Source organism: Panthera onca, chromosome E1 (genome assembly GCF_046562875.1).
Source record: "Panthera onca isolate mPanOnc1 chromosome E1, mPanOnc1 haplotype 2, whole genome shotgun sequence".
Classification (NCBI taxonomy): Eukaryota; Metazoa; Chordata; class Mammalia; order Carnivora; family Felidae; genus Panthera; species Panthera onca.
Window position 1 is genome coordinate 20,985,753 of NC_138352.1, and position 23,297 is coordinate 21,009,049.

Below are 23,297 nucleotides of genomic sequence, written 5' to 3' on the forward strand. Positions count from 1 at the left end.
TGAGAGACAGAATCCTAAGCCGGCTCCGTGCCATCAGCGCTTAGCTGATGACAGGCTCAATTGCACGAACTGTGAGATCATCACCTGAGCCGAGATCAAGAGTCAGCCGCTTAACTGACTGAGCCACCCAGGCGTCCCACCCCCACCCCCCCATTAAAAATTTCTTGAAATGTTTGCTACCTTAGAATATTCCCCTTTCCGTGAGAACCATTGTATGTACAAAGATAACCTTCTAACAACCATGGTTATGACATGTGACTCTAGACCCTGGCTGCACGTAATTGAACCACAAGGGGACATTTGATCCAAGTTGGGTTGTACAAAGTGTCTCTCCTGCGAATTTGGAATTGGGACCAAAGACACTGGTCTCAGTCTCAGTAGGAGGCTGAACTACAGAGATGTGAAGCTGGGAGCTATGGGGTGAGCAGGAGAGATGGAGAGAGATTTTCTTCCTGGTGAGGACACGGGAGAGGAGAGCAGACAGCCCATGGAGCCCCCGGGAAGGAGCTGCACAGGGACTGCCTGGCTCCAGAGGACCCTTCAGTTTCTGGCTCCAGGCCCTTAGGATGCCCGATGGTACTCTTGATTTACATTCCTTGAGCTAGCTACACCTAGGGTTGTAAGAATGAAACTCCCCCTAATGCTGATGACAATTGCATATGTATTTCTGATATCTTCAACTGAGAGAGCTCTAAGATGATGGTTACTGTTTATTTACCTTTGAGAGTGAGAGACAAACAGAACACGAGAGGGAGAGGGGCAGAGAGAGAGAGAGGGAGACACAGAATCGGAGGCAGGCTCCAGGCTCTGAGCCGTCAGCACAGAGCCCAATGTGGGGCTGGAACCCACGAACCGTGAGATCATGACCTGAGCTAAAGTTGGACGCTCAACCGAGTGAGCCACGCAGGTGCCCCTAAAATGATGGTTAAAATAGCAACATCACTGAGTCAGCTGAACTCAGATCATCTCCATTACCTGCTGGACATTTTGGCCTTTAGTGACATACTCGTTCCCAACCTTCACCCTCGGACAGCACAGGCCCTTCAGCATTTCTGCAGAGTTCAGACCCATTAAGTATCCAGCTTTGTCAGCCACTGGAGGAAGAGGGGAAACAGCGTCACACAAAAACAGCAGCTGCTGATGTGGCCAGTCAGGCCCCAGGGGCCTCCCAGCAATGTTTCCTACAATCCTTTTGTTTTTGTTTGTTTGTTTTTAAATGTTTGTTTCTTTATTTTGAGAGAGACAGACAGAGAGTGCCAGCGGGGAAGGGGCAGAGAGACAGGGAGAGAGAATCCCAAGCAGACTCTGTGCTCCCGGCTCGTGGGTTCAAGCCCCGCGTCGGGCTCTGTGCTGATGGCTCAGTCTGCAGCCTGCTTCGGATTCTGCGTCTCCCTCTCTCTCTGTCCCTCCCTCTCTCACACTCTCTCTTTACCTCAAAAGTAAATAATAAATGTTAAAAAAAAATTGAAGAAAAGATACAGTTACATAGTAATTTTGGAGTCTGATAATGCAGCAAAATGGTGTCTGAGTAAAGGAGGCACCATTTGGACATATAGCTAAGCACCTTCTTGATTTATGCAAGCTCACAGCTGAGGAAGAAGTACAAAACTTTGCCCCAACCTTCCTGTGTTGGAAGAGGTCAAAAGCAGTCGAGTCTTGGCAATTTCACACAGTTCACTGGGAGTTCAGTTGACTTGGGGACGGACCTGGCTGCCTGCACTGAACTAATCGAGAAGGTCGAGAAATGTTGTTCCCCTAGAGACAGCTCCTTCTTGGCTGGGCCCATCACCTTATTGCTGGCTCGGGAGACGAGCTAATCAAAATCCAGGACCGTATTTGTTAAGTATTTAATAAGAGGCCAAATGGATGCTTTCTTCTTTGCTCCAACTATCCTCTTTTCCTGCTTTGCCCGCTTAGGTGGGTGGTATAATTATTGTTCTAGTCACTTAAACTTGAATGCTTGGGGTTGATCATATCCCTCCTTTACATCCCTGATGTGCCTGTGGTCAGACAGGCATCAAATCCTGCTCACTTCACCTTCAAAATAGCTTGGATCTCCATTGTTGGGAATAGTAGAGTGGTAGAGAGCTTGGGCTCTCGACTCAGCCTGATGTTCACATTTTGGTTTTGCTTCCTTGTACTCATGGTTTTGTTTTTGTTTATTTATTTATTTATTTTTTAAACTGGGGGTAGGGTGATTCTTGGTGGTTTCCCGTCGGTTCGGTTGTTGGGAAGTAGGCCTGGTGCATGGTGAGCCCTCAGCAAACGTTTACTTGGATTGGCATCCTCATCAGAGGACCTCAGGCCTGGATCACTTTCCCCTGTTCGGGCTCTTTCTGCTCCTAAGCACTGAGCACACGGCTGCCAGGGCTGGAAGTGGGCCTGGGCCCCCACCGTGATATTCATAATACGAGATCCACCCTTTGCCGAGGAGCCTGGTACATTTTCTTTTCAAACCCCCACACTCTTGGCAACCTTGACTGGTCACAGATTAACTCACACGCATCTCCCCTCCTATGTGGAGCGTCCGTGGTTTCTGGTGCCTATCACATCCATTCTAAGCTGTTTAGCTCGTCATTCAAGGCCTTTTCAAACTGAGGCCAAAATAACTACTCTTTAATTCCCATGTCTTACACTTGCACACGTCCTCTTCTGCAGCCAATGTGGACCACTCTGCTGTTTATTTCCATCACATCCCTTCTCCTGCCCCCTTGATCATCATGTTTCCTCTGCCCAGACTACCTCTTTCCTTTCAACCATACCTTTCAGGATCTACCCACCCTTCAAACTCTGCATCAGTGCCCTCCTCCCCCAGGAAGCCCTCCTCGATTACCCCCAATCAGAAGTGCTTCCTGTTCTGAACACAGCCTCTCTCCCGCTGCTTATCTGGCACCATTGCCAGAGGCAGGATTCCAAGATGGCCTCCAGGATTGGTGCCCCTGGTATATATTCCCTGCATAATCCCCTCCACTTGTGTGGGGGTAGAACCGGTGAATGTGATATGACCTGTCACTCCTGTGAAGAGGTCACTAAGGAAAAGAGATTATCCTGGGCAACCCTAGCCTAATCAGGCGAGGCTTTATGGGCAGTGGTAAAGTCACGTATATTTTCCTGGTCTTTCTTTCAAGGCTACTGCACCCCTGTATCATCTGGGGCTCAAGACACAGTGCTTCCCATAGTGTGGGGATGTTACAACAGGTAGGATTATTGGAGATGAACCGGTCTTTTACTTAACAGAGCTTGGAAGACACGGCGGGAGAGAGATGAGGGGAAGAACAGGGGGTGTGTGGGGGGGGGGGTCCTGCTGCTGTGAGCCCCTCCCACTGCCCTCTGCTCTGTTTCCAGGAGGGGGACTGGAGATCATCCAGGTGAGAGCCATGGGGCGCAGGGAGATGCATACACTAGTCCATGGTTCGGGGTTCAACTTCAACAGATGTCAGAATTAAAGGCAATGAGAGGAGGAGACCTCCTCACCTGGTCTTAGGCTCAGGTGCTTAAGGACAGTATTCTGGACACTAATCATGGCGTGCACAGAGAGAAAGTGAAGTTCATGGAAGCATATCCTCTTAGAAATGTCTACCCCAAAATAACAGGTGAGCTGTGATAGCGAGCAGTAGTGGTGTGGACAGTGATTATTCATTCACGAGAATGCCCAGACGTGGTTACCTTCGGTGCCGTCAGGCTCCGCCTGCTCTTCTCGCTGCTTCTGCTTGAACTTCATGTTCCCGTAGTGCATTACGGCGCCCGTCAGCTTGTAGATCCCGACTTTCTCCTCTGAGCTGAAGCCCAGAATGTCAATGGCGTTCTGGGAGTTAGAAAAAGGACAGTTGTCACAGAGACTCTGTTTTCCCTGGTGAAGACCTCACCCTTTCTGTACAGCCCGGGAGATGGCATTTGCCCAAAGGAGTGGTTGACAGGTGGGATGTGTTAAGATAGGGGTTAAAAGCCATTTCTTTGTGGCGCCTGGGTGGCTCTGTCGGTTAAGCGTCTGACTCTTGATTTCAGCTCAGGTCATGATCTCATGGTTTGTGAGTTTGAGCCCAGCCGTCGTGCTCTGTGCTGACAGTGTGGAGCCTGCTTGGGATTCTGTCTCCCTCTCTCTCTGCCCCTCCCCTGCTTGTTTTCTCTCTCTCTCTCTCAAAAAAAAAAAAAAAAAAAAAAAAAAAAAAATATATATATATATATATATATATATATATATATATACGTATATATATATATTTGATTTAAAATCCATTTCTCTAACATGTTTATGTGGGAGGGGGAGATTATGGAAGAAAATGTGAATCGTCTGTAAGAACTGATTTGAATCCTTTATACATAGATTTGGGGCTGTTTTCTGGAGGAGGCCGTTGGGAACCATTGTGTGATAGCAGGAGAAGGAAGTGTCATGGAGAGTGTCTGAGGAAGTGTCCAGCAGCTTGAAAGCCTGGCATTGTAAGCCAGGAATTCTGGTGTTGCTCAGAATTGAGACAATATGGCGCCCCAGGCAACTAGAGCCTCAAGGGACAGTCATGGAAGAGAATGCCACCATTTTTCAAATAAGGAAGGGGAAAACTTTTGCAGAGCCTACCTGTGCTAGGCACATCCATATATCGCCCCGTTAGGTCGCTATGAGAACCTTCTAGGTGTGCAGATGTTTCCAAAGTTACAGGTGAGACCTGAGGTTCTAAAAGGATAAGTGACCTGCCCCAAGTCACACAGGCAGGATGGGATAAAACTGGGGCCGGACCAAGTGCTTGGGTCACTTCAGAGCCTACAGTGGTTGCTGATTTGGTCTGACAGCCCTTGGCCCGTCATCTACCACAAAGACTTAAATTAGCGACTCCTTCTCTGGGGTGTATGTGTTGACTATGCAGTAGGCCTTGCAGCCTGAGCCTAAGCAATCCCCACTGGTGGATTTGACATGTATGGACGTGCTGGTGAGCAGGTTGGTCAGTGTCAGCAGGATGGCACTCTTGGGGTCGTGCCCCCTTTTGGAGAGGGAGAGTCCATGCCAGGAGCAAACCTGCAGGATGAGAGGCCGTGATGGCCTCCTTGACTCCATATCCCACCCCATCAGATGCATATCTGTGTCCTAGGAAGGGGTCATTGTAGGTTAAGAGAGAAAACCTTTCATTAAATTTTGAAAGGAACCAGGTGAAAGCATTACTGTCTGGGGACCCTCTTGGAGAACGCAGTCTCTGGAAGGGAGAAATCCCCTTCTGCTCGGCCATAAACCATCGCCCAGGAAAAGCTCCATGAGAGGGATGAACAGTGTCGGCCCCTGACAGCTGGGGACCTATGCTGAGGACCTGAGACATCTTTGGTGACTTTAGGAATTACCTAAGGGGCGCCTGGGTAGCTCAGTCGGTTGAACATCCGACTTCAGTTGGGGTCATGATATCGTGGTTCATGAATTCGAGCCCTGCGCTGGGCTCTGTGCTGATGGCTCAGAGCCTGGAGCCTGCCTCAGAGTCTGTGTCTCCTTTTCTCTCTTCCCCTCCCTCCCCCTCAAAAATAAATAACAATCACAAAAAAAAAAATTTAAAAATTATCTAAGAGGCTCTTTCTTAGGGGCTGGGGAGACTTTGCCCAGGTCATTAACCCAATCTTTCCATCTTCATCAGTTGGTAAGGGCTGGGGAAAATTGGTAAAAATATATATAGCTAGGTTTGAGTTAACTAAAGTTTATTTGCCCAAGAACATTCTCTTCTTGTCTTTTTTTTTAATGTTTATTTTTGAGAGAGAGAGAGAGAGAGAACAGGGGAGGAGCAGAGAGAGAGGGAGACACAGAATCAGAAGCAGGCTCTAGGCTCCAAGCTATCAGCACACAGCCCGACACGGGGCTTGAACTCATGAACCGCGAGATCATGACCTGAGCTGAAGTTGGACACTTAACCGACTGAGCCACCCAGGCGCCCCACATTCTCTTGTCTTAAAACAATTAGCGTCACCCGGAAATGTCACAAAATGAAAGCCAAGGAGCTGGCACTGGACAGTGCCCCCAGCCTGTTGGACAAGACCCCTTTCCACCAGCTCTTATGGGTCCTGTGAGGGCAGAGCCAACAGCAGTGGAGATGAATTGCCCAGAGATGATGTCTGTCCGTTAAAAGTGCAATTAATTAAAAAAAAAAAAAAAAAAAAAGGAAGTCCTGGGGTTGGGCAGATCTGGCTTCAAACGCTCTAACATTTACAAACTCTGTCTTTGAGCAAATTGTGTGTTTTTTTCTTCTAAGACTCCGCTTCCATCTTTGTGACTCAGAAGTCATAGTCGTTACCTCTATCACAGGTTTGGGGGAGGCTTAAACAAGGTAACACGGACAAAGCCCTTATCTTAGTTCCTAGCTCATGTAAGTGCTCAATGCACTTCGTTATTATTATTCTAGTTATTAACCTTAGAAATGCTTCCCAAAGCTAACGGCTGGGGGTGGGGGCCGATGGGTGCGCTAAGGATGTGGGAGCTGAAGGTGAGCCTGAGTGGGCAGGTAGCCTGAGGAGTGGAGCGTCTGCTACAGAGTGGGTTATCTTTCCTGCTTCATACTTGGCTGTGTCTTAAAATTTTTCTTGGGGCGCTTGGGTGGCTCAGTCAGTTAAGCGTCTGACTTAGGCTTGGGTCATGATCTCTCGAGTTTGAGCCCCGTGTCCGGCTCTGTGCTGACAGCTCGGAGCCTGAAGCCTGCCTCCAATTCTGTGTCTCCCTCTCTCTCTCTGCCCCTCCCCCACTCACTCTCTGTCTCTCTCTGTCTCAGAAATAAATAAACATTAAAAAAAATTTTTTTTTAAATTTTTTCTTAAAGAACCGTGCAGATGGTTTTGTAACCTGAGAAGTTCCAACGAAACCTTTCAAAACCTTATACGTGTGAACATCTAAAGTGCTGGAGAAGGGAACGGGAAGTCCTGTTTGGGAGAATGTTCTGGATCCCCCAAGGGATCTGCTGAGGTGGTGCTGGGTGCTTGGGAGGGGTGCAATCTGGACGAATTGTCTTGACATCTCCATCTCTGAGATCTTGGGTCTGATCACCTAACATCTCTGGGGCCCCGTTTCTCATTAGATCGCTAGGATGCCTCTCCGTTCACAAGCTCAGTGATTCCACACAGAAAGAAAGGAGGAAGGAGGAAGGAGAAAAGATGCTTACATCAGTTGCCAGTAGCTCTTTACTGTCATCGATGCTGGCCACGGTGACCTCTCCTTGGCTCACGAAGGGGAAGTCAAAGGGATTGGTTGAAATGAGGAGCAAGTCTGTGAAACACGAAGGAGGTCCCATCAGCGCCTCGCGCACCTCGTACGCGGGGTGTTTTTCCTACGTGACTGATTTGGAAGATGAGAGCAATAACCCCTAAGACCTTACCGATTAGTTCTGGCTTCTTGTTTGACATGATTTGGTAAAAAATGTGATAGCTTCTCTCACTGGACAGCTGAAATGTCACTCTGGATTTTTCTAAGAGATCTAAGGGAACAGGAAATAATGTGATTTGAGGTCCCTGGGAGATGCCTCTGTGGTCAAATCCCATGGTGCCCAGTGGGGTGCCCTGACTCACAGGTTTCGATGTCTGCAGATGCCAGCTTTCCCGTGGCTCCGAAATGAATCCGAATGAATTTCCCCTGTCCAATGGCAGTTAGACAAACATCACCATTATTTCATGTATATGGTAGCGTGGCTGGCTTTTGCTAGGGACTACCAGCCATGAGTGGGAAATGTAGGGTCACGGAGAAAGTGATGCCAGATGCAGAGGACTTGCCTCTTCTCTGTCTGCCTGGCATCCAGTGTCCCCATTCTGGGTCCATCAAGACTCAGATAGTTCTACCCAAAGCATCTGGCCCTGTTCCTCCAGCTCTGGGGATGCCCACAGCCTCCCTCACCAACTTCTGCTTGAGACCACCTCACGCTAGACTGTCCCCTTGGTTTTTAACCTGCTCTCTGGTACCCGGATTCCCAAACACTTCATGACAACTTTTATGGGTCTCATTGGATTGTCTTGCTGACCTCCTTTTTTCCTTCTGAGATTTCTTCCTTTGGTTTCCCTTACTGCTTACTACAGGCAAACCTAGCTTCCAGGCTCAGGCCAGGCTCTCTGGCTCCCCAAATACACATTCAGAGTCTGAGTTCTCCCCTTTGGAGGGGAGGCGAGAGGTGAAATTTTATGAGTGATTGGTCTCTACCAAACTGTGAGCAAATTTGAGGGCAAAAATGTTGCCTTGCTTATTCACCCATAGTCAAGAATGTGGTCGTTACTCAGTAATATTCTCAATATTTTCTTCTTTTATTTTGAGCTTATTTATTTATTTTGAGAGAGATAGGGAGAGAGAGAATCCCAAGCAGGCTCCACACTCTCAGTGCAGAGCCCCAAAGGAGGCTCGATCCCATGAACCGTGAGATCGTGACCTGAGCCAATACCAAGAATCGGATGCTTGAATGACTGAGCCACCCAGATGCCCTGGTATATTTTCTGAATGAAGCTTGAGAAGAGTTGGTGTAGGGCCAGTGGAGGTATGAGTGAACTGTGAGTGTTGGTCTTCGGTATTGTTAGCTGCTCAGTGGGAGATGATGGAAGTTTTAGCCTGCAGATGTTTGGTGGGTGGGCGGAAGGTAGACAGAATAACCAGGGTGATCGTGACTTCTGGGTCTGGGCCAAGAGGAGAGGCCTAAGGACTATAGGGGGTGTCTAAAGGCATTGTCTTCCTCATGGCACCAGGTTAGCTCAATAACTGACTTGATGCCAATATATGTACCATATCTCTGGTGTGTAACATGCACCCAGATCCCCTACGAGCAAGAGATTTTAGTTGTGCACAGGGAGGACAGATGTGCAAATGGGCAATGCACAGAGGACCGAGGGAAAGAAAGAAGAAAGGTCAGGGCTCATTGTCACAGTCCTTGATGGCTACATCTACTCTCTCATCGGTGACCACTTTATCTTTGAGAAATAACGATGAAACACAAGCTTGAGATTATCCACCTCCTGAGATGTGTGAAGTCCTGATGTACGTTTGCAACTACAGGCATAAATGAGGGCTTCACCTCGTGGTATTTGCTCACCTCCTGGTACAGTGAGGTTAGGTAGAGGACTGGTTGTTTATTTGCCGACGGAGGAAGTCAATGCCTCTTTGGCTGAGCTAAACTTAAGTGAGACATTGAGGGATGGAACATATCCTTCAGTATTTTCAACATCAACTTATTCCCAGGTTTTGGGCTCTCCTGCCTTCACAGGACTTTTCCTTTTCCCAATGCCTCTGACTTGGAGAAATTAAAGCTGCTCACTTAATTCACACTAAGGTTTATGTGGCTAATAAGCCAATGAGATTGCTCAATGGACTTCAACATTTTAAAATGTGCTACCTCAAGGGGCGTCTGGGGGGCTCAGTAGGTTAAGCATCTGACTCTTGGTATTGGCTCAGGTCATGATCTCACAGTTCGTGGGATCGAGCCCCTCATCAGGCTCTGTGCTGAGCCTGTAGCCTGCTTAAGATTTTCTCTCTCCCTCTGCAACCCCCCCCCCCCCAAAAAGTTTCTGCCTCAAGAGACCAATTTTAGCACAAAAGAATTGCTCTCTACTTGTGGAACCTGAATCACCGTAACTTCAGGATGCTCTGAGATGTCGCTGTCTAGTTAGGAAGGGACAGATAATTCTCCCTCTGCCGAGAATGAGCCAACACATTCTTCAGTGTATCAGAATATCCCAGCAGGGCAGATAGATCTGAATCACGTGAGGGTAGAATAGGGCTGGCTATATTCTGGTTTATGTGGCATTTTTTAATATCCAGCATTTGAGGAGAGGGTTTGGTTCTGGGGTGGGGGTGGGGGGGGTGTGGAAAATTGGACTGGGTCTTACAAATCTCGAGGAGTTGTCATTCCTCACAGTCTTGGCGTTTCCAAAGGCCTCCAGCAGGGGATTGGCCTGGATGATTTGATCTTCCAGCGTCCCCTAATAATAAACAAGAAGGGACAAAGGGAGGACTTTGGACTGTCCCCTGAAGGAGCCCCCTGGTGACTCGAATGTGTGTATGCTCCGGGCAGGGTCCAAGGAGAGATGCTGACCAGTCCAGCCCGGTGGCCAGTGCAGATGTGAGAAGGAACCCACGGCCTCACCCCCCACCTCCCGAGGAGGCTTCAAGGTCCCATCCAGGAGACGGTCTGATTAGTATAGCATTGATGTGACTCTGGTCACACCAGATTTCAGGCTTCATCTTGATTTTTCAGGCTGCCTTTCTTCTCTGATAACACTTCATTATAAAGCATGGATTTTTAGAATACATACACCCGTTACTGCATGCATCGGGACCCAACTAATAGACTTGGATTCAGAAGTATAAATAGAATTGAGCAATTAAAGTGCCCCAAGAGATCACTTACAGAAATAGTGGTTCTCAAAAAAATTTTAAGTAGCAAAAAATATGTCATGAGAACTATTGCTCAGAAGTCCGCTTAAAGAAGATGTCGGGCTCTGTGCTGACAGCTCGGAGCCTGAAGCCTGCCTCCAATTCTGTGTCTCCCTCTCTCTCTGCCCCTCCCCCGCTCATGCTCTGTCTCTCTCTGTCTCAGAAATAAACATTAAAAAAAATTTTTTTAAGAAGGCAGAACTTTTACCCTCAGCCCCCACCACGACTGCTTATCCTTCTGTCTCCAGGGCAGTTTTCAAACTCCTGTCCTGCCCAGCTGGTTCTCAAAGTGTGATCCCTGGACCAGTTGCGTGAACAGAGGGAACGTGATGAAAATGCAAAGCGTCAGCATTGTGAATGTGAGATTGGCATTTCGGTCAGAAATTCTGGGCCAGGGGCTTAGCGATCGGTCGTTCACAAGCCCTCCTGGTGATTCTTACGTGCGCTCACCTGTTTTTTGAGAGCCCCTGGCCTGAAGCATCCCTCCTGGAGGGGAGTGCATAGTGAGTTGCTCACCTGTCCCTGGCTTTTCCTGACGGAGCTGTGGTGCCACCACCTCCCGCCCTGCCCCGCAAGCACCCTTAGGACACGACGCGGCGCACTGCCTACACTTGGTGCTCACCCACTCTTTAAGTTGGACTTATGCCCGCAAACCTCCCGATGGAGGGAGCTGCTTACCTGCATCTTGCCTGGCTGCTGCTCCTTCTTTTTGTCCCCAGTGACCGCAATTGTTGCAAAGTACTGGATGACACGCTTGGTGTTCACGGTCTTCCCCGCGCCGGATTCTCCGCTGCCGATTTAAAAGTAAGGGAGATAAAAGGGTGGAAGGGGCAGTGCCGGCTTCCGTGTCCTCATGGTGCAAACAGAGGTTACTCACGTGATGAGGATGGACTGATTGTCTCGATCTGGAAATGCAGAGGGAAGAAGACGGAATAAAGAAACAGCAAACACACGGAATAAAAAACAAAAAACAAAACACAGGGCAACATCGGGTGTGGTCGGGGTCCATGTGGCGCTGACCTGAACGAGGGGTGTGAGGCTGGGGAGTGTCTAATCTTCCTCGAGACCATTGGTGCAGGTTTCCCAAATGTGGGATGTGCACCACGGACAGCGTGGCGAGTGAACAGTGAATCCCACAGTGTGCAAGTTTTTCTTGTTCATGGGTCTTTAACTCCTTGCCAGCCCTTTCTCAACAAAGAACAAGTCTCAGACTCAGGGCTTGTGGGAAGGCACGGCTTCTAATTAGAATCTATGGGCACTGATTGGTTGTCATTGAGATTTTCTTTTACCTTTACTCTGTACTCGTGGAAAGTGACCGTGGTTTTCCATTTACAGTCGCTTATGAGTTGAGTGGTGTCCCCCACAAATTCATATGTTGAGATCCTTACCCCCAGGACCTCAGAATGTGACCTTGTTTGGAAACAGGGTCTTTGCAGGTGCTATTGGTGAAGATAAGGTCGCCCTGGGGTGGGTGGAGCCCAAATCCAATATGATTTCGGTTCTTATCAAAAGGAGAGGTTTGGAGATAGATACACTCAGGGAGAACACCATGTAAAGGCAAATGTATAAGCAGAGTGATGTTTTTACAAGCCAAGGAACCCCACAGACAGCCAGGAAACCTCCAGAAACTGCAAGAGGGGCAGGGGACAGATTCTGCCTCTCTGCCCTTGGAAGGACCCAACCACGCTGATACCCCAGCCTTGGACGTTCCACCTCCAGACTTTGAGACAATAATTTCTGTTGTGTGAGCCACCTGCTTTATGGGATTTTGCCACAGCAGCCCTAGAAACTCATACAAATAGTGGTATTGGGGGCACTTGGGTGGCTCTATCAGTTAAACATTGATTTCATCTCAGATAATGATCTCACGGTTTGTGGGATCAAGCCCCATGTTGGGCTCCACTCTGAGTGTGGAATCTGTGTAAGATTCTCTCTCTCTCTCCCTCTCTCTCTGGCCCTCCCCAACTCACATGCATGCCTCTCTCTCTCTTTCTCTTAAAATAAGTAAATAAGCTTTAAAACCACCCCCCCCTCCACAGGGCACCTGGGGGCTCAGTCAGTTAAGCATCTGACTTCGACTCAGGTTATGATCTCATGGTTTGTGGGTTCGAGCCCCACATCGGGCTCTGTGCTGACAGCTCAGAGCCTGGAGCCTGCTTCAGATTCTGGGTCTCCCTCTCTCTCTGTCCCTCCCTTGCTCATGCTCTGCCTCTCTCTCTCTCAAAGATGAATAAACATTAAAAAAATATTAAACCCTCCTCAAACAAAAAAAAAATAGTGCTATCGATCTTCCTTTTCAAATTGATGTAACTTTAGTTGATTTGCAGACAAATATGAAATGTACAGTAATGTCTAGGACTGAGTGTGAGAGAGGGAGGGCTGAGGTCTGGACAACATGAGGTTTAGGAGATGACTTTCAGGGTCGTCAAATCTCAGAGGCTTGCTTCTGCTTCTTGAGTCTGCACCAAATCGAGTCAGGTGAAAGTGGCACAGGTCAAAGTGACAGAAAACAGGGTGTCGTCTCAGAGACGACACTATCGTCACATCTCTACATCCTGTGCCCTCCTGGAAATTTAGGGAAGAGACAGAGGAACCCGAGTCTGGGGAGGAAGACAGCGCAGGGACTTTGCTATGCGCATTTCTCCAACTTTGCTTTCTAGCTGCCACTAATAGGCTCCCTTCTAAGCATGCTCATATTGGGGGATTCTGTGGAGGTAAGGGCAGGGCATCTCTCTGCGTTCCTGGTCCCCCCCCCCCCCCCCCCCCCAGTAAGCATGTGCGCAGCGCGGCATCAGTCGTCAGCACTGGCCTATGAACCATGGCTGCTAATGGAAGATACTGCAAAATCATCATGCAATCATCGGAGTCTCCCTAGGTCCCTTTGCTCATCGCCCCATCCAGATGGTCGAAGGGCTTGAATAATTAGCTGAGAAGCAGTCCAATTAAAGGGCTTGAATAAGGAACTAAAAACTATTCGTAAAAAACACGGATTGAAGAAATGACTCACCCGTCAGCATGAACTGATAGGCGTTGTCGGAGATGGAGAAGATGTGGGGCGGGGCCTCCTGGCGCTTCTTGCCTCGGTAGGCGGCCACCACCTCGGGGTTGTACACCGGCAGCCACTTGTAGGGGTTGACGGTGACGCAGAAGAGGCCCGAGTAGGTCTGAGAAAACCAGAAAATGCAGCATGTGGATCTTGTCTTTACTTGGAGAGGGGGACGGCTTAATAAGGAGATGCCAAAGGGCACTCACGTAGATCATCCAGGCTGTGTAACGCTCTTTGAGGTTGTACAGCACGGCGGGCTCGTGCAGATGCGTCATCATGGCCATGTCCTCGATCTTGTCAAACTTGGGAGGGTTCATGGGGAACACCTGGTCACTGTTCAGGGTGAGTGTCTGGGGATTGAGAGGAAAAGCACATGATGAGTAGGAGAGCCAATGCTCTGTACCCCACTCTACCTGGTGTGGAGGAAGTCGTGAGACACTGCAGTGTGATCACCCCATTACCATGAACAGCTTTATGGATCATCTCCGTTCCCGGAGATGATCCACAAAGAACTATCCTTGATTAACCTAATCCCGGTCAAACTGCATAACCGGTTCTGGTCTGGTGCCCCCTGTCAGCATGCCATCCCGTGTTCGGGGAATGAGCCACAGGTACGCACAGCAATAGAGCCCTTTAGCCCTCGGGGTCCAAGTGGGACTCGGGACGGCCAAGGCCAGGGCACGGCGGGCCGCCTCTGTTCGACCCATTTGCCGTGAGTGCTGATATGAGACAAAGGTCAAGAGGCTGGAAAGAAGTATTCCAGTGTATTCTGTGCATTTCCACCTCAATACCTCTGCTCACATGGGTTCCTTTGTCTCGAGTACCTTCACCGAAATTATGTTCAGAACCCCTCAAAGTTCAGCTCAGGCGACACCTCCCCTGTGACCTGTTTCCTGTCTCCCTATCTTTTCCGGGGTTCCATCATTCTTTGCATTTACAGCATTTGGGCTTGCACCATGGTCCGTGGTCAAACTGTATATTTCTGAGACTATTACTTAATTTCCCTTCTGTGGGTTTCCCCTCAGAAGGCAAAAAGGCGGGGATTTGTTGGTACGGGCCAAATCTCTTGAGGAAAGGAGACTCATTTGCCCCGCTGCTCTGCACTAGAGTAGATACCCAAGATAGCATAAGGGGAGATGGAAAATTCTGTGTATCCTGAACCTTCAGACATTGGGACTTGTTTCTTTTCAGATCATTCAGGGAAGCAGTGAGATCCTCAGCGTGTGACCGTGTAAGATTCCGAAAATGAGGCACAACCATGGGAGGGGCCCCCAAGAATGACTGAAGAAAATTTATTTCCAGCTCAGTGCAAAGAGGCTGAAATCAGAGGTTAAGTTCTATAAACAAACAACAAATAAAATAAAGATCTGCCTTGTATGCCTGAGTTTGTGAACTGAGACTCATACCTGTCAGTCACATCTTAATTCCTACACAAGATGGTAAACTTTGGGAAGGCAGGTTGTGAGATTTGCTTCTGTCTGCAAAGCGATGGACGCCAGGCGTGGTGGGCGTCCAGCGAATATTGAATTGAATGGTGCCCTGTAATTCTACATGAAGCTAGGAATCGCCTCTAGTGTTTTCTCTATAAGTCACTCTGCAGCCTAGGGAATGACATTTGCCTGGCCCACCCAGCAGCAACCAGCATCGATCTTTCCCTTAAATGGTCCAACCTCTGCCACCCTAACCTTCTCCTTTCTCCAAAGCAAACATCACAAAAACTCTCAAAGCCCAAGTCCCAGAAAAACGAAAGAAGCAGGAATGAAGGCGTTTGCAAATGTCACTTCACTACGGAATAGATCAACGTTAGTTGTGTTCTGTCTTCACATTGCTACGGACTAGCATGTGATTTCCAATATTCCACGCCAAAGGTACATGAGAATGCCCACATTTTCAAGGACATCTGAGATCAACACTTACCCGGTCATCCAGCGTCTTGACCGTGACTTTGTCATTTTCCCTGCTCTGGATCATACCTTTCACGTACATTTCCTTATCATCTACTGCAAAGCAGGCTTTCTTAGAATCAAAGGGGCGGTTTTGTGACTCGATTCTCTCCTTCTCTGGCTTCCGCAGGTAGGGAGCCGCCTCTCCAAAAATGGCCATCTCGGCATCAGAACTCATGACTGCAGGGGGGCTGGGAAGACCAGGGAGATGGCTGAGTCTGGAGCCGGGGTGACTCCTGAATCTGAAGGGTCCCACCCTATTATTTCTACCCATCCCAGGGGGTCGGATCAAAAGCTCCTGGGATTAATTTAGGTCATGAGGAATCTAGGACCATGTCTAGGGGCTTAGAGTGGGCAAGGGGCAATGAGCTAAGGGAGAGACTGCATTCTAAGAAAAATGGTTGAGGGGTGGTTTTCATCCCTGGGTGCTGATTTGGGGGGGTATCTCTTAGTTCAGCTCCACGCTCGGAAGGAAGTCTGAACCAACCAGAGTGAGCCCAACAAAGGTGAGTCCAACAAAAGAGGACTTGGGAAGCACTTCCTTAATGACATACCTTGTTTGAGCCCTGTGATCTCAAATCTTAAGATCCCCTTAAGATTCCCAAATCTTTTTTTTTTTTTTTTTTTTTTTTTTTTTAATTTTTTATTTTATTTTTTATTTTTGGGACAGAGAGAGACAGAGCATGAACGGGGGAGGGGCAGAGAGAGAGGGAGACACAGAATCGGAAACAGGCTCCAGGCTCCGAGCCATCAGCCCAGAGCCTGACGCGGGGCTCGAACTCACGGACCGCGAGATCATGACCTGGCTGAAGTCGGACGCTTAACCGACTGCGCCACCCAGGCGCCCCAAGATTCCCAAATCTTAAGGGTGTCTGAAAACAATGATTGGGATGTTGATAGTTCCTAGTAGAAATTTCATACAGCCCAATGGAAAGTAATGACTTGAACATAAATAGTCTTGCCACACTCGCTTAGAACATTCTAGGTAGCAAGCTGATGGGAAGCATTATGGCCAAATACAGTGGTTCTACATTTTAATGTGCACCAGAGTTTACCTGGAGGGCTTGTTAAGGCACAGAGGGCTGGGCCCCAACCCTGGAGTTTTGATTCAGTAGGTCTGGGGGAGGGCCTGAGAATTTGCATTTCTAGCAAGTTCCGAGGTGATGCTGCTGCTGCTGGTCTAGGGACCACATCTGAGAACTGCTGGCCTCAAACCTTATAAATGTGGTCCTTGAACCTGTTATAATTGCACCACCCAGGGATGTGCTGGAAATGCAGAACCCACGCCGGATACAGAATCAGAAGCTGCATTAAAAAAATTTTTTTGGGGGGCGCCTGGGTGGCTCAGTCGGTTAAGCGTCCGACTTCGGCTCAGGTCATGATCTCACAGCTTGTGGGTTCGAGCCCTGTGTCGGGCTCTGTGCTGACTGCTCAGAGCCTGGAGCCTGTTTCAGATTCTGTGTCTCCCTCTCTCTCTGACCCTCCCCCGTTCATGCTCTGTCTCTCTTTGTCTCAAAAATAAATAAACGAGAGAGAGAGAGAGAGAGAGAGAGAGAGAGACAGGGTGTGAGTGGGAGAGGGGCAGAGAGAGAGGGAGACAGAGGATCCGAAGAAGCAGGCTCCAGGCTCTGAGCTGTCAGCACAGAGCCCGATGTGGGGCTCAAACCCACAAATGGTGAGATCATGACCTGAGCCGAAGTCGGATGCTTGAATTGACTGAGCCGCCCTGGTGCCCCCAGAAGCTGCATTTTAATGAGATCTCCAGGTGATTTCTAGGCATAGCAGACTTGAGAGGTATTGACCATCGTGCAGTGTCCTCCAAATTTCACTTGTGTGTAACAGTGTCAGGGTGTGACAGGCAGTGTTTAATTAGATTAACAGCTGCCTTACAACTCACTGGCTGGTGTGTGTGTGTGTGAGTATGTGTACACGTGGCTCTCCCCATCCCTCTCTCCCCTTTCCCTCCCTCCATCCTATCCCTCCCTCCCCAAACCACCCCCCCCTTCATTGATCCTTCTATGTATTTTCCCTGCTTAGAAGCCAGAAAACCTGGCTTTAACGTCCCAGTGCTGCACTTGGTCAAACCACTTAGCTTCACCGGGCCTCTGTTTCCACATAATTTTTAAAAAATGTTTATTTATTTTTGAGAGAGAGAGAGAGAGAGAGACACCACAAGCAGGGGAGGAGCAGAGAGAGACACACAGAATTTGAAGCAGGCTCCAGCCTCCATCCGAGCTGTCAGCACAGAGCTTGACGTGGGGCTCGAACTCACAAACTGTGAGATCATGACCTGAGCCGAAGTCGACACTCAACCAACTGAGCCACCCAGGCGCCCCTCTATTTCCACTTAAAATGAGGTCGCAAGTCTAGCTTATTTCTAAGGCCCCTGCAGATGCTGTGACTCTCAGACTCCTTTTCTGCCTCTGCACCTGCTTATCCCACCCTCTTTGGATTCTGACCGCCCCCCCCCCCGGGGCCCCTCCACTTCTTTTCCCCCAGTTACCCACCTTCCCTTTCCCTCCTGTTTCCCTCCTACTTGTTCTCCTGTAACTGATTATAGAGTGATGTTACACATATGTATCCCCATAGCTCTCTTAAGAGAAGTTCATCTCTTTTTCTAATAAGGCCTTTTACGTTTCCTATTAAAAGTAGGAGGATTGAACTGTTTATGGTTCTCTCTTGGAAGTCAGTCTCCCCCAGCTTACCCGTTATGAAATTGCTCTTCATGGGTAACAGTTGTTTTATTATTCCTTCTGGTGCCACTGCGGGGTTTTATTCCTACAGGCAGAGAAGCATTTGCTTCCCTCTGGGCCTTATTCAGCTAGGCTGCATCGTAATTCTACTTTGGTCAGTGCCTCTGCTGAACCATGGTGGTTAGATTTTCAGAGGAGAGACTAGACATTAGAAATTAAAGTGGAGAGCATTTAAAAATATTCATTAATTCGTTTAAAATTACTATTAGGGACACCTAGGGGGCTCAGTTGGCTAAGCATCCAACTCTCGATCTCGGCTCAGGTCACGATCTCACGCTTTGTGGGTTTGAGTCCCATGTTGGGCTCTGTGCTGGCAGTGTGGCACTTACTTAGACTTCTCTCTCCTTTTCTCTCTGCCCCTCCCCCCCCAAAATAAACTTAAAAAATAAGTAAAATAAAATTACTATCAAATCCATTACCTGTTAGTGTAAATAATACATTTTTATGCAAATGACTATATTTTCCAGAACAAAAATGAATTAGTGTGAAGAGTAGCATTGTTTCTTATTTTTGCAACTTTCTTTAATGTCTGCTGAATAAAAGACAGCTGGATTTTCATGCCTGCTTCTGTACTCAGTCTGTTACTGGAAGTTTTATTTTTGTTGTTAATTTTTTTTCACATTTATTTATTTTTGAAAGAGCAAGACAGAGCATGAGTGGGTTAGGAGCAGAGAGAGAGGGAGACATGGAATCCGAAGCAGGCTCCAGGCTCTGAGCTGTCAGCACAGAGCCCAATGCGGGGCTCAAACCCATGTCCGTGAAATCATGACCTGAGCCGAGGTCGGATGCTTAACCAACTGAGCCACCCAGGCGTGCCTTGCTTATTTGTTTTATTTTTGTTAAAGTAAATACAGAAAATCTGGCCTTCTACAGTTACGTAGTTTGGAAAAGGAGAGAGTATTTTCATTGTCTTTTCAAATAATTGTGAATATTCTTCTTAGATATTGTACCAAAACATGACAAGTGGTAGTTCCTTAAAGGCTAATTGCAATGTGGAATAAAACCTGAAACTGTATCTAGGAATATTTTGTACGATGTGGGGCTCAAACCCATGAACTGCGAGACCATGACCTGAGCTAAGTTGGACGCTTAACTGACTGAGCCACCCAGGCGCCCCCTGTATTTGAACTTTGAATGGATCTTTTCCCACCTGTGAACATCATACGTGAGTCCCTTGGAAAATACTGGTTCCCTGAGTTATACGAAACTTCCAAATGTTAACATGTTTCGATACAGTATATGAAACAATCACAATTATCAATGTCTGCATTGACTTCATTAGAAAATTCTTCAAGTATTAGGAAGTTGTCAAGTTAGTGGTAGCAGATGCAAGTATTCAAAAATTCTAATTTTTGCTTGAAAGCTCAAATATAGGACCACCTGGGTGGCTCAGTCAGTTAAGCGTCTGACTTCGGCTCAGGTCATGATCTTACAGTTTGTAGGTTCGAGCCCTGCATCGGGCTCTGTGCTGATGTCTCGGAGCCTGGAGCCTGCTTCGGATTCTGTGTCTCCCTCTCTCTCTGCCCCTCCCCCACTCATGCTCTGTCTCTCTCTCTCAAAAAATAAATAAGCATTAAAAAAAAAAGAAAGTTCAACTGTATCATTAGTAACAAATACTGTCAGGTGTTTTTCTCGAAATGATAAGCAGGCTTCATTCCTTTCTGAGAACATGTCTGCCAAATATCCAGTTCTGGAAAACCACATTTCTTTCAAGTATTGATGGCACCGTGTGAATATAGTGGCTAGCTCATATTGCAACTCAAGCAACTGTGCATGTGCTTTTCCTGGAGACAACCACCTAACTCTGGTACGTAGCAGGAGTGCCTTCCACAGACTTCCCATTTCATCGCAGAGAATATTCTAAATATATGTATGCAAGAATTGAAGGATGCTAAAATTAATAATTTTTGTTGCTGGAAATTGTAAGTAATTTTTAAGTACAACTGGCTTTTATTTTTTAATTTAGTTTTTTAAGAATTTTTAAATGGGGGCGCCTGGGTGGCGCAGTCGGTTAAGCGTCCGACTTCAGCCAGGTCACGATCTCGCGGTCCGCGAGTTCGAGCCCCGCGTCAGGCTCTGGGCTGATGGCTCGGAGCCTGGAGCCTGTTTCCAATTCTGTATCTCCCTCTCTCTCTGCCCCTCCCCCGTTCATGCTCTGTCTCTCTCTGTCCCAAAAATAAAAAAAAAATTAAAAAAAAACGTTGAAAAAAGAATTTTTAAATGTTTCACTTATTTTTGAGAGAGAGAGAGGGAGAGAGAGAGAAAGTGGGGGAGGGGCAGAGAGCAAGGGAGACAGAGGATCTGAAGAAGGCTCTGTGCTGACAGCAGAGAGCCCAGTGCAGGACTGGAACTCGCAGAACCTCATGAACTGTGAGATCATGACCTGAGCCAAAGTTGGATACTGAGTCGTCCGAGCCACCCAGGTGCCCCCAAAACTGGCTTTTTAAATTAAAAACAATTTTTTTTCCAACTAGTCTGGCTTGGTGGCATCCCTTGATTTGTAATAAAGCACCGGAAGTCTTGCCCACCCTTGTTTTGCATCATTAGGTTAACACAGTGAGACAAGGCAAATAGTATCTAGGCATTATTATGAAAATTGTCTGGATCTCCTGTTCCTCCTGAAAAGTTCTTAGGAATCTCTGAAGATCTGCAGGTTACACTTGAGAGTTGTTGGCACAATGAGGGAATCTTGTCAGGTTACAGGTGTATGACCTTACATGATTTAGCATGGGTTAGCATTCAGCATGATACCCAGTGCTGGAAAATGATCTACGTCAATCATTGGCAACAGAATCTCTGTGGCTGAGGCTGGGGAACCTGAATTCTTCCCAAGGGCCTCAAACCCAGCGATGTTTGGGAACTACTAGCTTGAGTCATTATTTTGTTCTCCTGAAACCACTCTTTCCAAAACCATGGCATGGTCCATCGGTCCTGCACAAAATGACCTTAGGCAAATATTTCTTAATTGTAATAATTATGCGTTCGTTAAATCTATTAGTGTATCAAAACCTAACTGTCATCAATTGCGAGGTAAATTATTTCATGTTTCAGAAATAAAAAAAAAAAACGCACCTCACTACAGTCCTCATTTCACTGATTGTAAGATGCTTCTCATGATCAGAGATAATATTTTATGAAAAATGTGAAGAAAATTAAAATGGATCAAACAGGGTGATTGATATGAGCTCCCATTTAGAGAGTGTGCTGTTCCCGTTGATGCCGGTGATGTGATATAAGGCAGTGTTTTTCTCACACGTTGGCGTGCGGATGAATCCACCTGGGCGTGTTGCTGAAATGCATGTGTTGATGCAGCAGGTCTGGGGTGGGATCGAAATTCTGAAGATCTAACAAATGTCTCAGCTGGTGGTCCACACTTTCATAGCAAGCATCCAGGGTAGGGTGACCAAAAAAACGAATCAAAGAAGGGGCGCCTGGGTGGCTCAGTGGGTTAAGCATCTGACTTCGGCTCAGGTCATGATCTCAGGGTTCACGAATTCGAATCCCGCGGTGGGGTCTCTGGTGTTGGCGCAGAGCCTGCTTCGGATCCTGTCTCTCTGTCCCTCCCCCATGCTCTCTCTCTCAAAAATAAATAAACATTAAAAAAAATCGAAGAAAAAAAGGAATCCATGTAAAAAAAACATTAAGGGACTTAACAGTACTGGTGTTAAATGGGTATATCACAGAATGTGTGACCGTGCGTAAGAATAGAGCCTGAAGATGGGGACAACCACAATAGCCCACAGACAAACTATTTTTAGGCATCTCAGAGAAACAAGACTTTCCTGTGGGTTTCAAGTCACGATCAGTTTTAAAGTGCAGATTCTTTCCTTTTAGCCACTACTCTAACCGTGACTCGGAACCCAGGATCTCCTAATTTTACTACCAGGATGAGGCACGAGTCGTGTCAGCAACATTCTGGAAAAGGGGTTATCCCTCCTCCTTGAACACCGTTAGGGACAGCTCTCTTTGTTTTGGACAGTTTTCACGGGCTCAAGATTCTTTGTGGTGGAGACTAAAATCTGGCTTGTTGTAACTGCTGGAAGACCCACCCGCATCCCGGCTCTTGGTAACAACAGGGGGAGTGCGAGCCTTCTGCCCACAAGACAACTCTGAACCCATCTGGCGGCTTCTCTGGTTCTTCTTAGCTTTCTCTTCTCCATGCTGAACGGCCTCCATCCCACCTTCACCTGCTTCCTCCGTGATGTGCTTCTGACTCTCCTCTACTGTCATGGCGAACCCACTGCTGTTAATCTCTCAAAGTATGACATCCAAACCACATGTCGTCCTCCATCACCTTGTGCCCTCCCCTCTCTTGACCCAGGTGCAACGCCCGAGGTGGCGACTGCCTTTTGGCAGCCCCGTCCCCCTGCTGACTCACCGCTCACCGTCAAGCAAAACCCCCTCAATCCTCTGCGTGCGTGCGGTTGCTAAGTCAGATCTTCTCGTCATAGTTATGCAACTGTGCTCTGCGACCCAAGGATAAAACCATTCATTCTTGGCTGATCAGCTTTGCCTTGTTAGGTCTGATCCAACTCTCTAGGCGTGACTCATGGTGCTCCTGGACGCTGCCCTCCCCAAGTCCCTTAATTAGCATCTTCTCTGTTTCAAAAACTGGATCTGGGCTTATATGCCCATGCAGCCCTGTCTCTTCATCCCCCAACTCTGTTCCTGTCCTTGGGGGTCTTCTGAGACAGCCACCCTGGTCCACTTAATCTCCATTGCCACCTTCTGAGTGCCCCACCCCCCTTTATCTGTTCGCCGTCAGGGCACCTGATGTCGCTCTTGAATTTCTTTCATCCCCCTTCAGGCTGGGAGTTCCTCAGCCACCATATCTTGTCGGCAATGGTGGGGTCATGACTCAATTATACTTTGGTGTCCTTGGTCCTAAGTCATCTGGAATTGTCTCTAGTAAATGCAAATCTTGCAGGGAGGTGGGAAGGAAAGGGCTTTTTATTAGTATAGGTTTGAATCGATCTCTGTTTTCTCGGAGGAAAGGCATAGTTGGGTGGATTCAATGATGTAGACTGCTCAAGGAACAGCAAGGTTAGCCTGTGTGTGAAGACTGAATCATGACAGTATGAACGTTGAACGTTACCTTCTGGGCCAACTAACTATATTGACCTGGAGCTTGTGTGTCAAAATTCTGCACTGTATTTTATGCCTATTAGGATAATGAGCAAATTTGGGGAACTATT

At 47.7% G+C, this 23,297-nt stretch overlaps 1 protein-coding gene across 1 annotated transcript in view; it reads right to left on the bottom strand.

Annotated features, from left to right (window-relative positions):
* LOC132687117 (myosin-13) overlaps positions 1-23,297 on the bottom strand; it is a 64,302-nt gene that overhangs the window by 36,844 nt on the left and 4,161 nt on the right. Inside the window, exons 3-13 of the mRNA XM_078437746.2 lie at positions 15,324-15,540; positions 13,613-13,756; positions 13,368-13,524; positions 11,238-11,265; positions 11,039-11,150; positions 9,814-9,906; positions 7,522-7,585; positions 7,332-7,430; positions 7,119-7,222; positions 3,667-3,805; positions 976-1,094 (exon numbers count right to left, since the gene is read on the bottom strand). Of these exons, the coding sequence (XP_078293872.2) occupies positions 976-1,094; positions 3,667-3,805; positions 7,119-7,222; positions 7,332-7,430; positions 7,522-7,585; positions 9,814-9,906; positions 11,039-11,150; positions 11,238-11,265; positions 13,368-13,524; positions 13,613-13,756; positions 15,324-15,540 (1,276 nt within the window). The remainder of the gene's footprint in view (positions 1-975; positions 1,095-3,666; positions 3,806-7,118; positions 7,223-7,331; positions 7,431-7,521; positions 7,586-9,813; positions 9,907-11,038; positions 11,151-11,237; positions 11,266-13,367; positions 13,525-13,612; positions 13,757-15,323; positions 15,541-23,297) is intronic.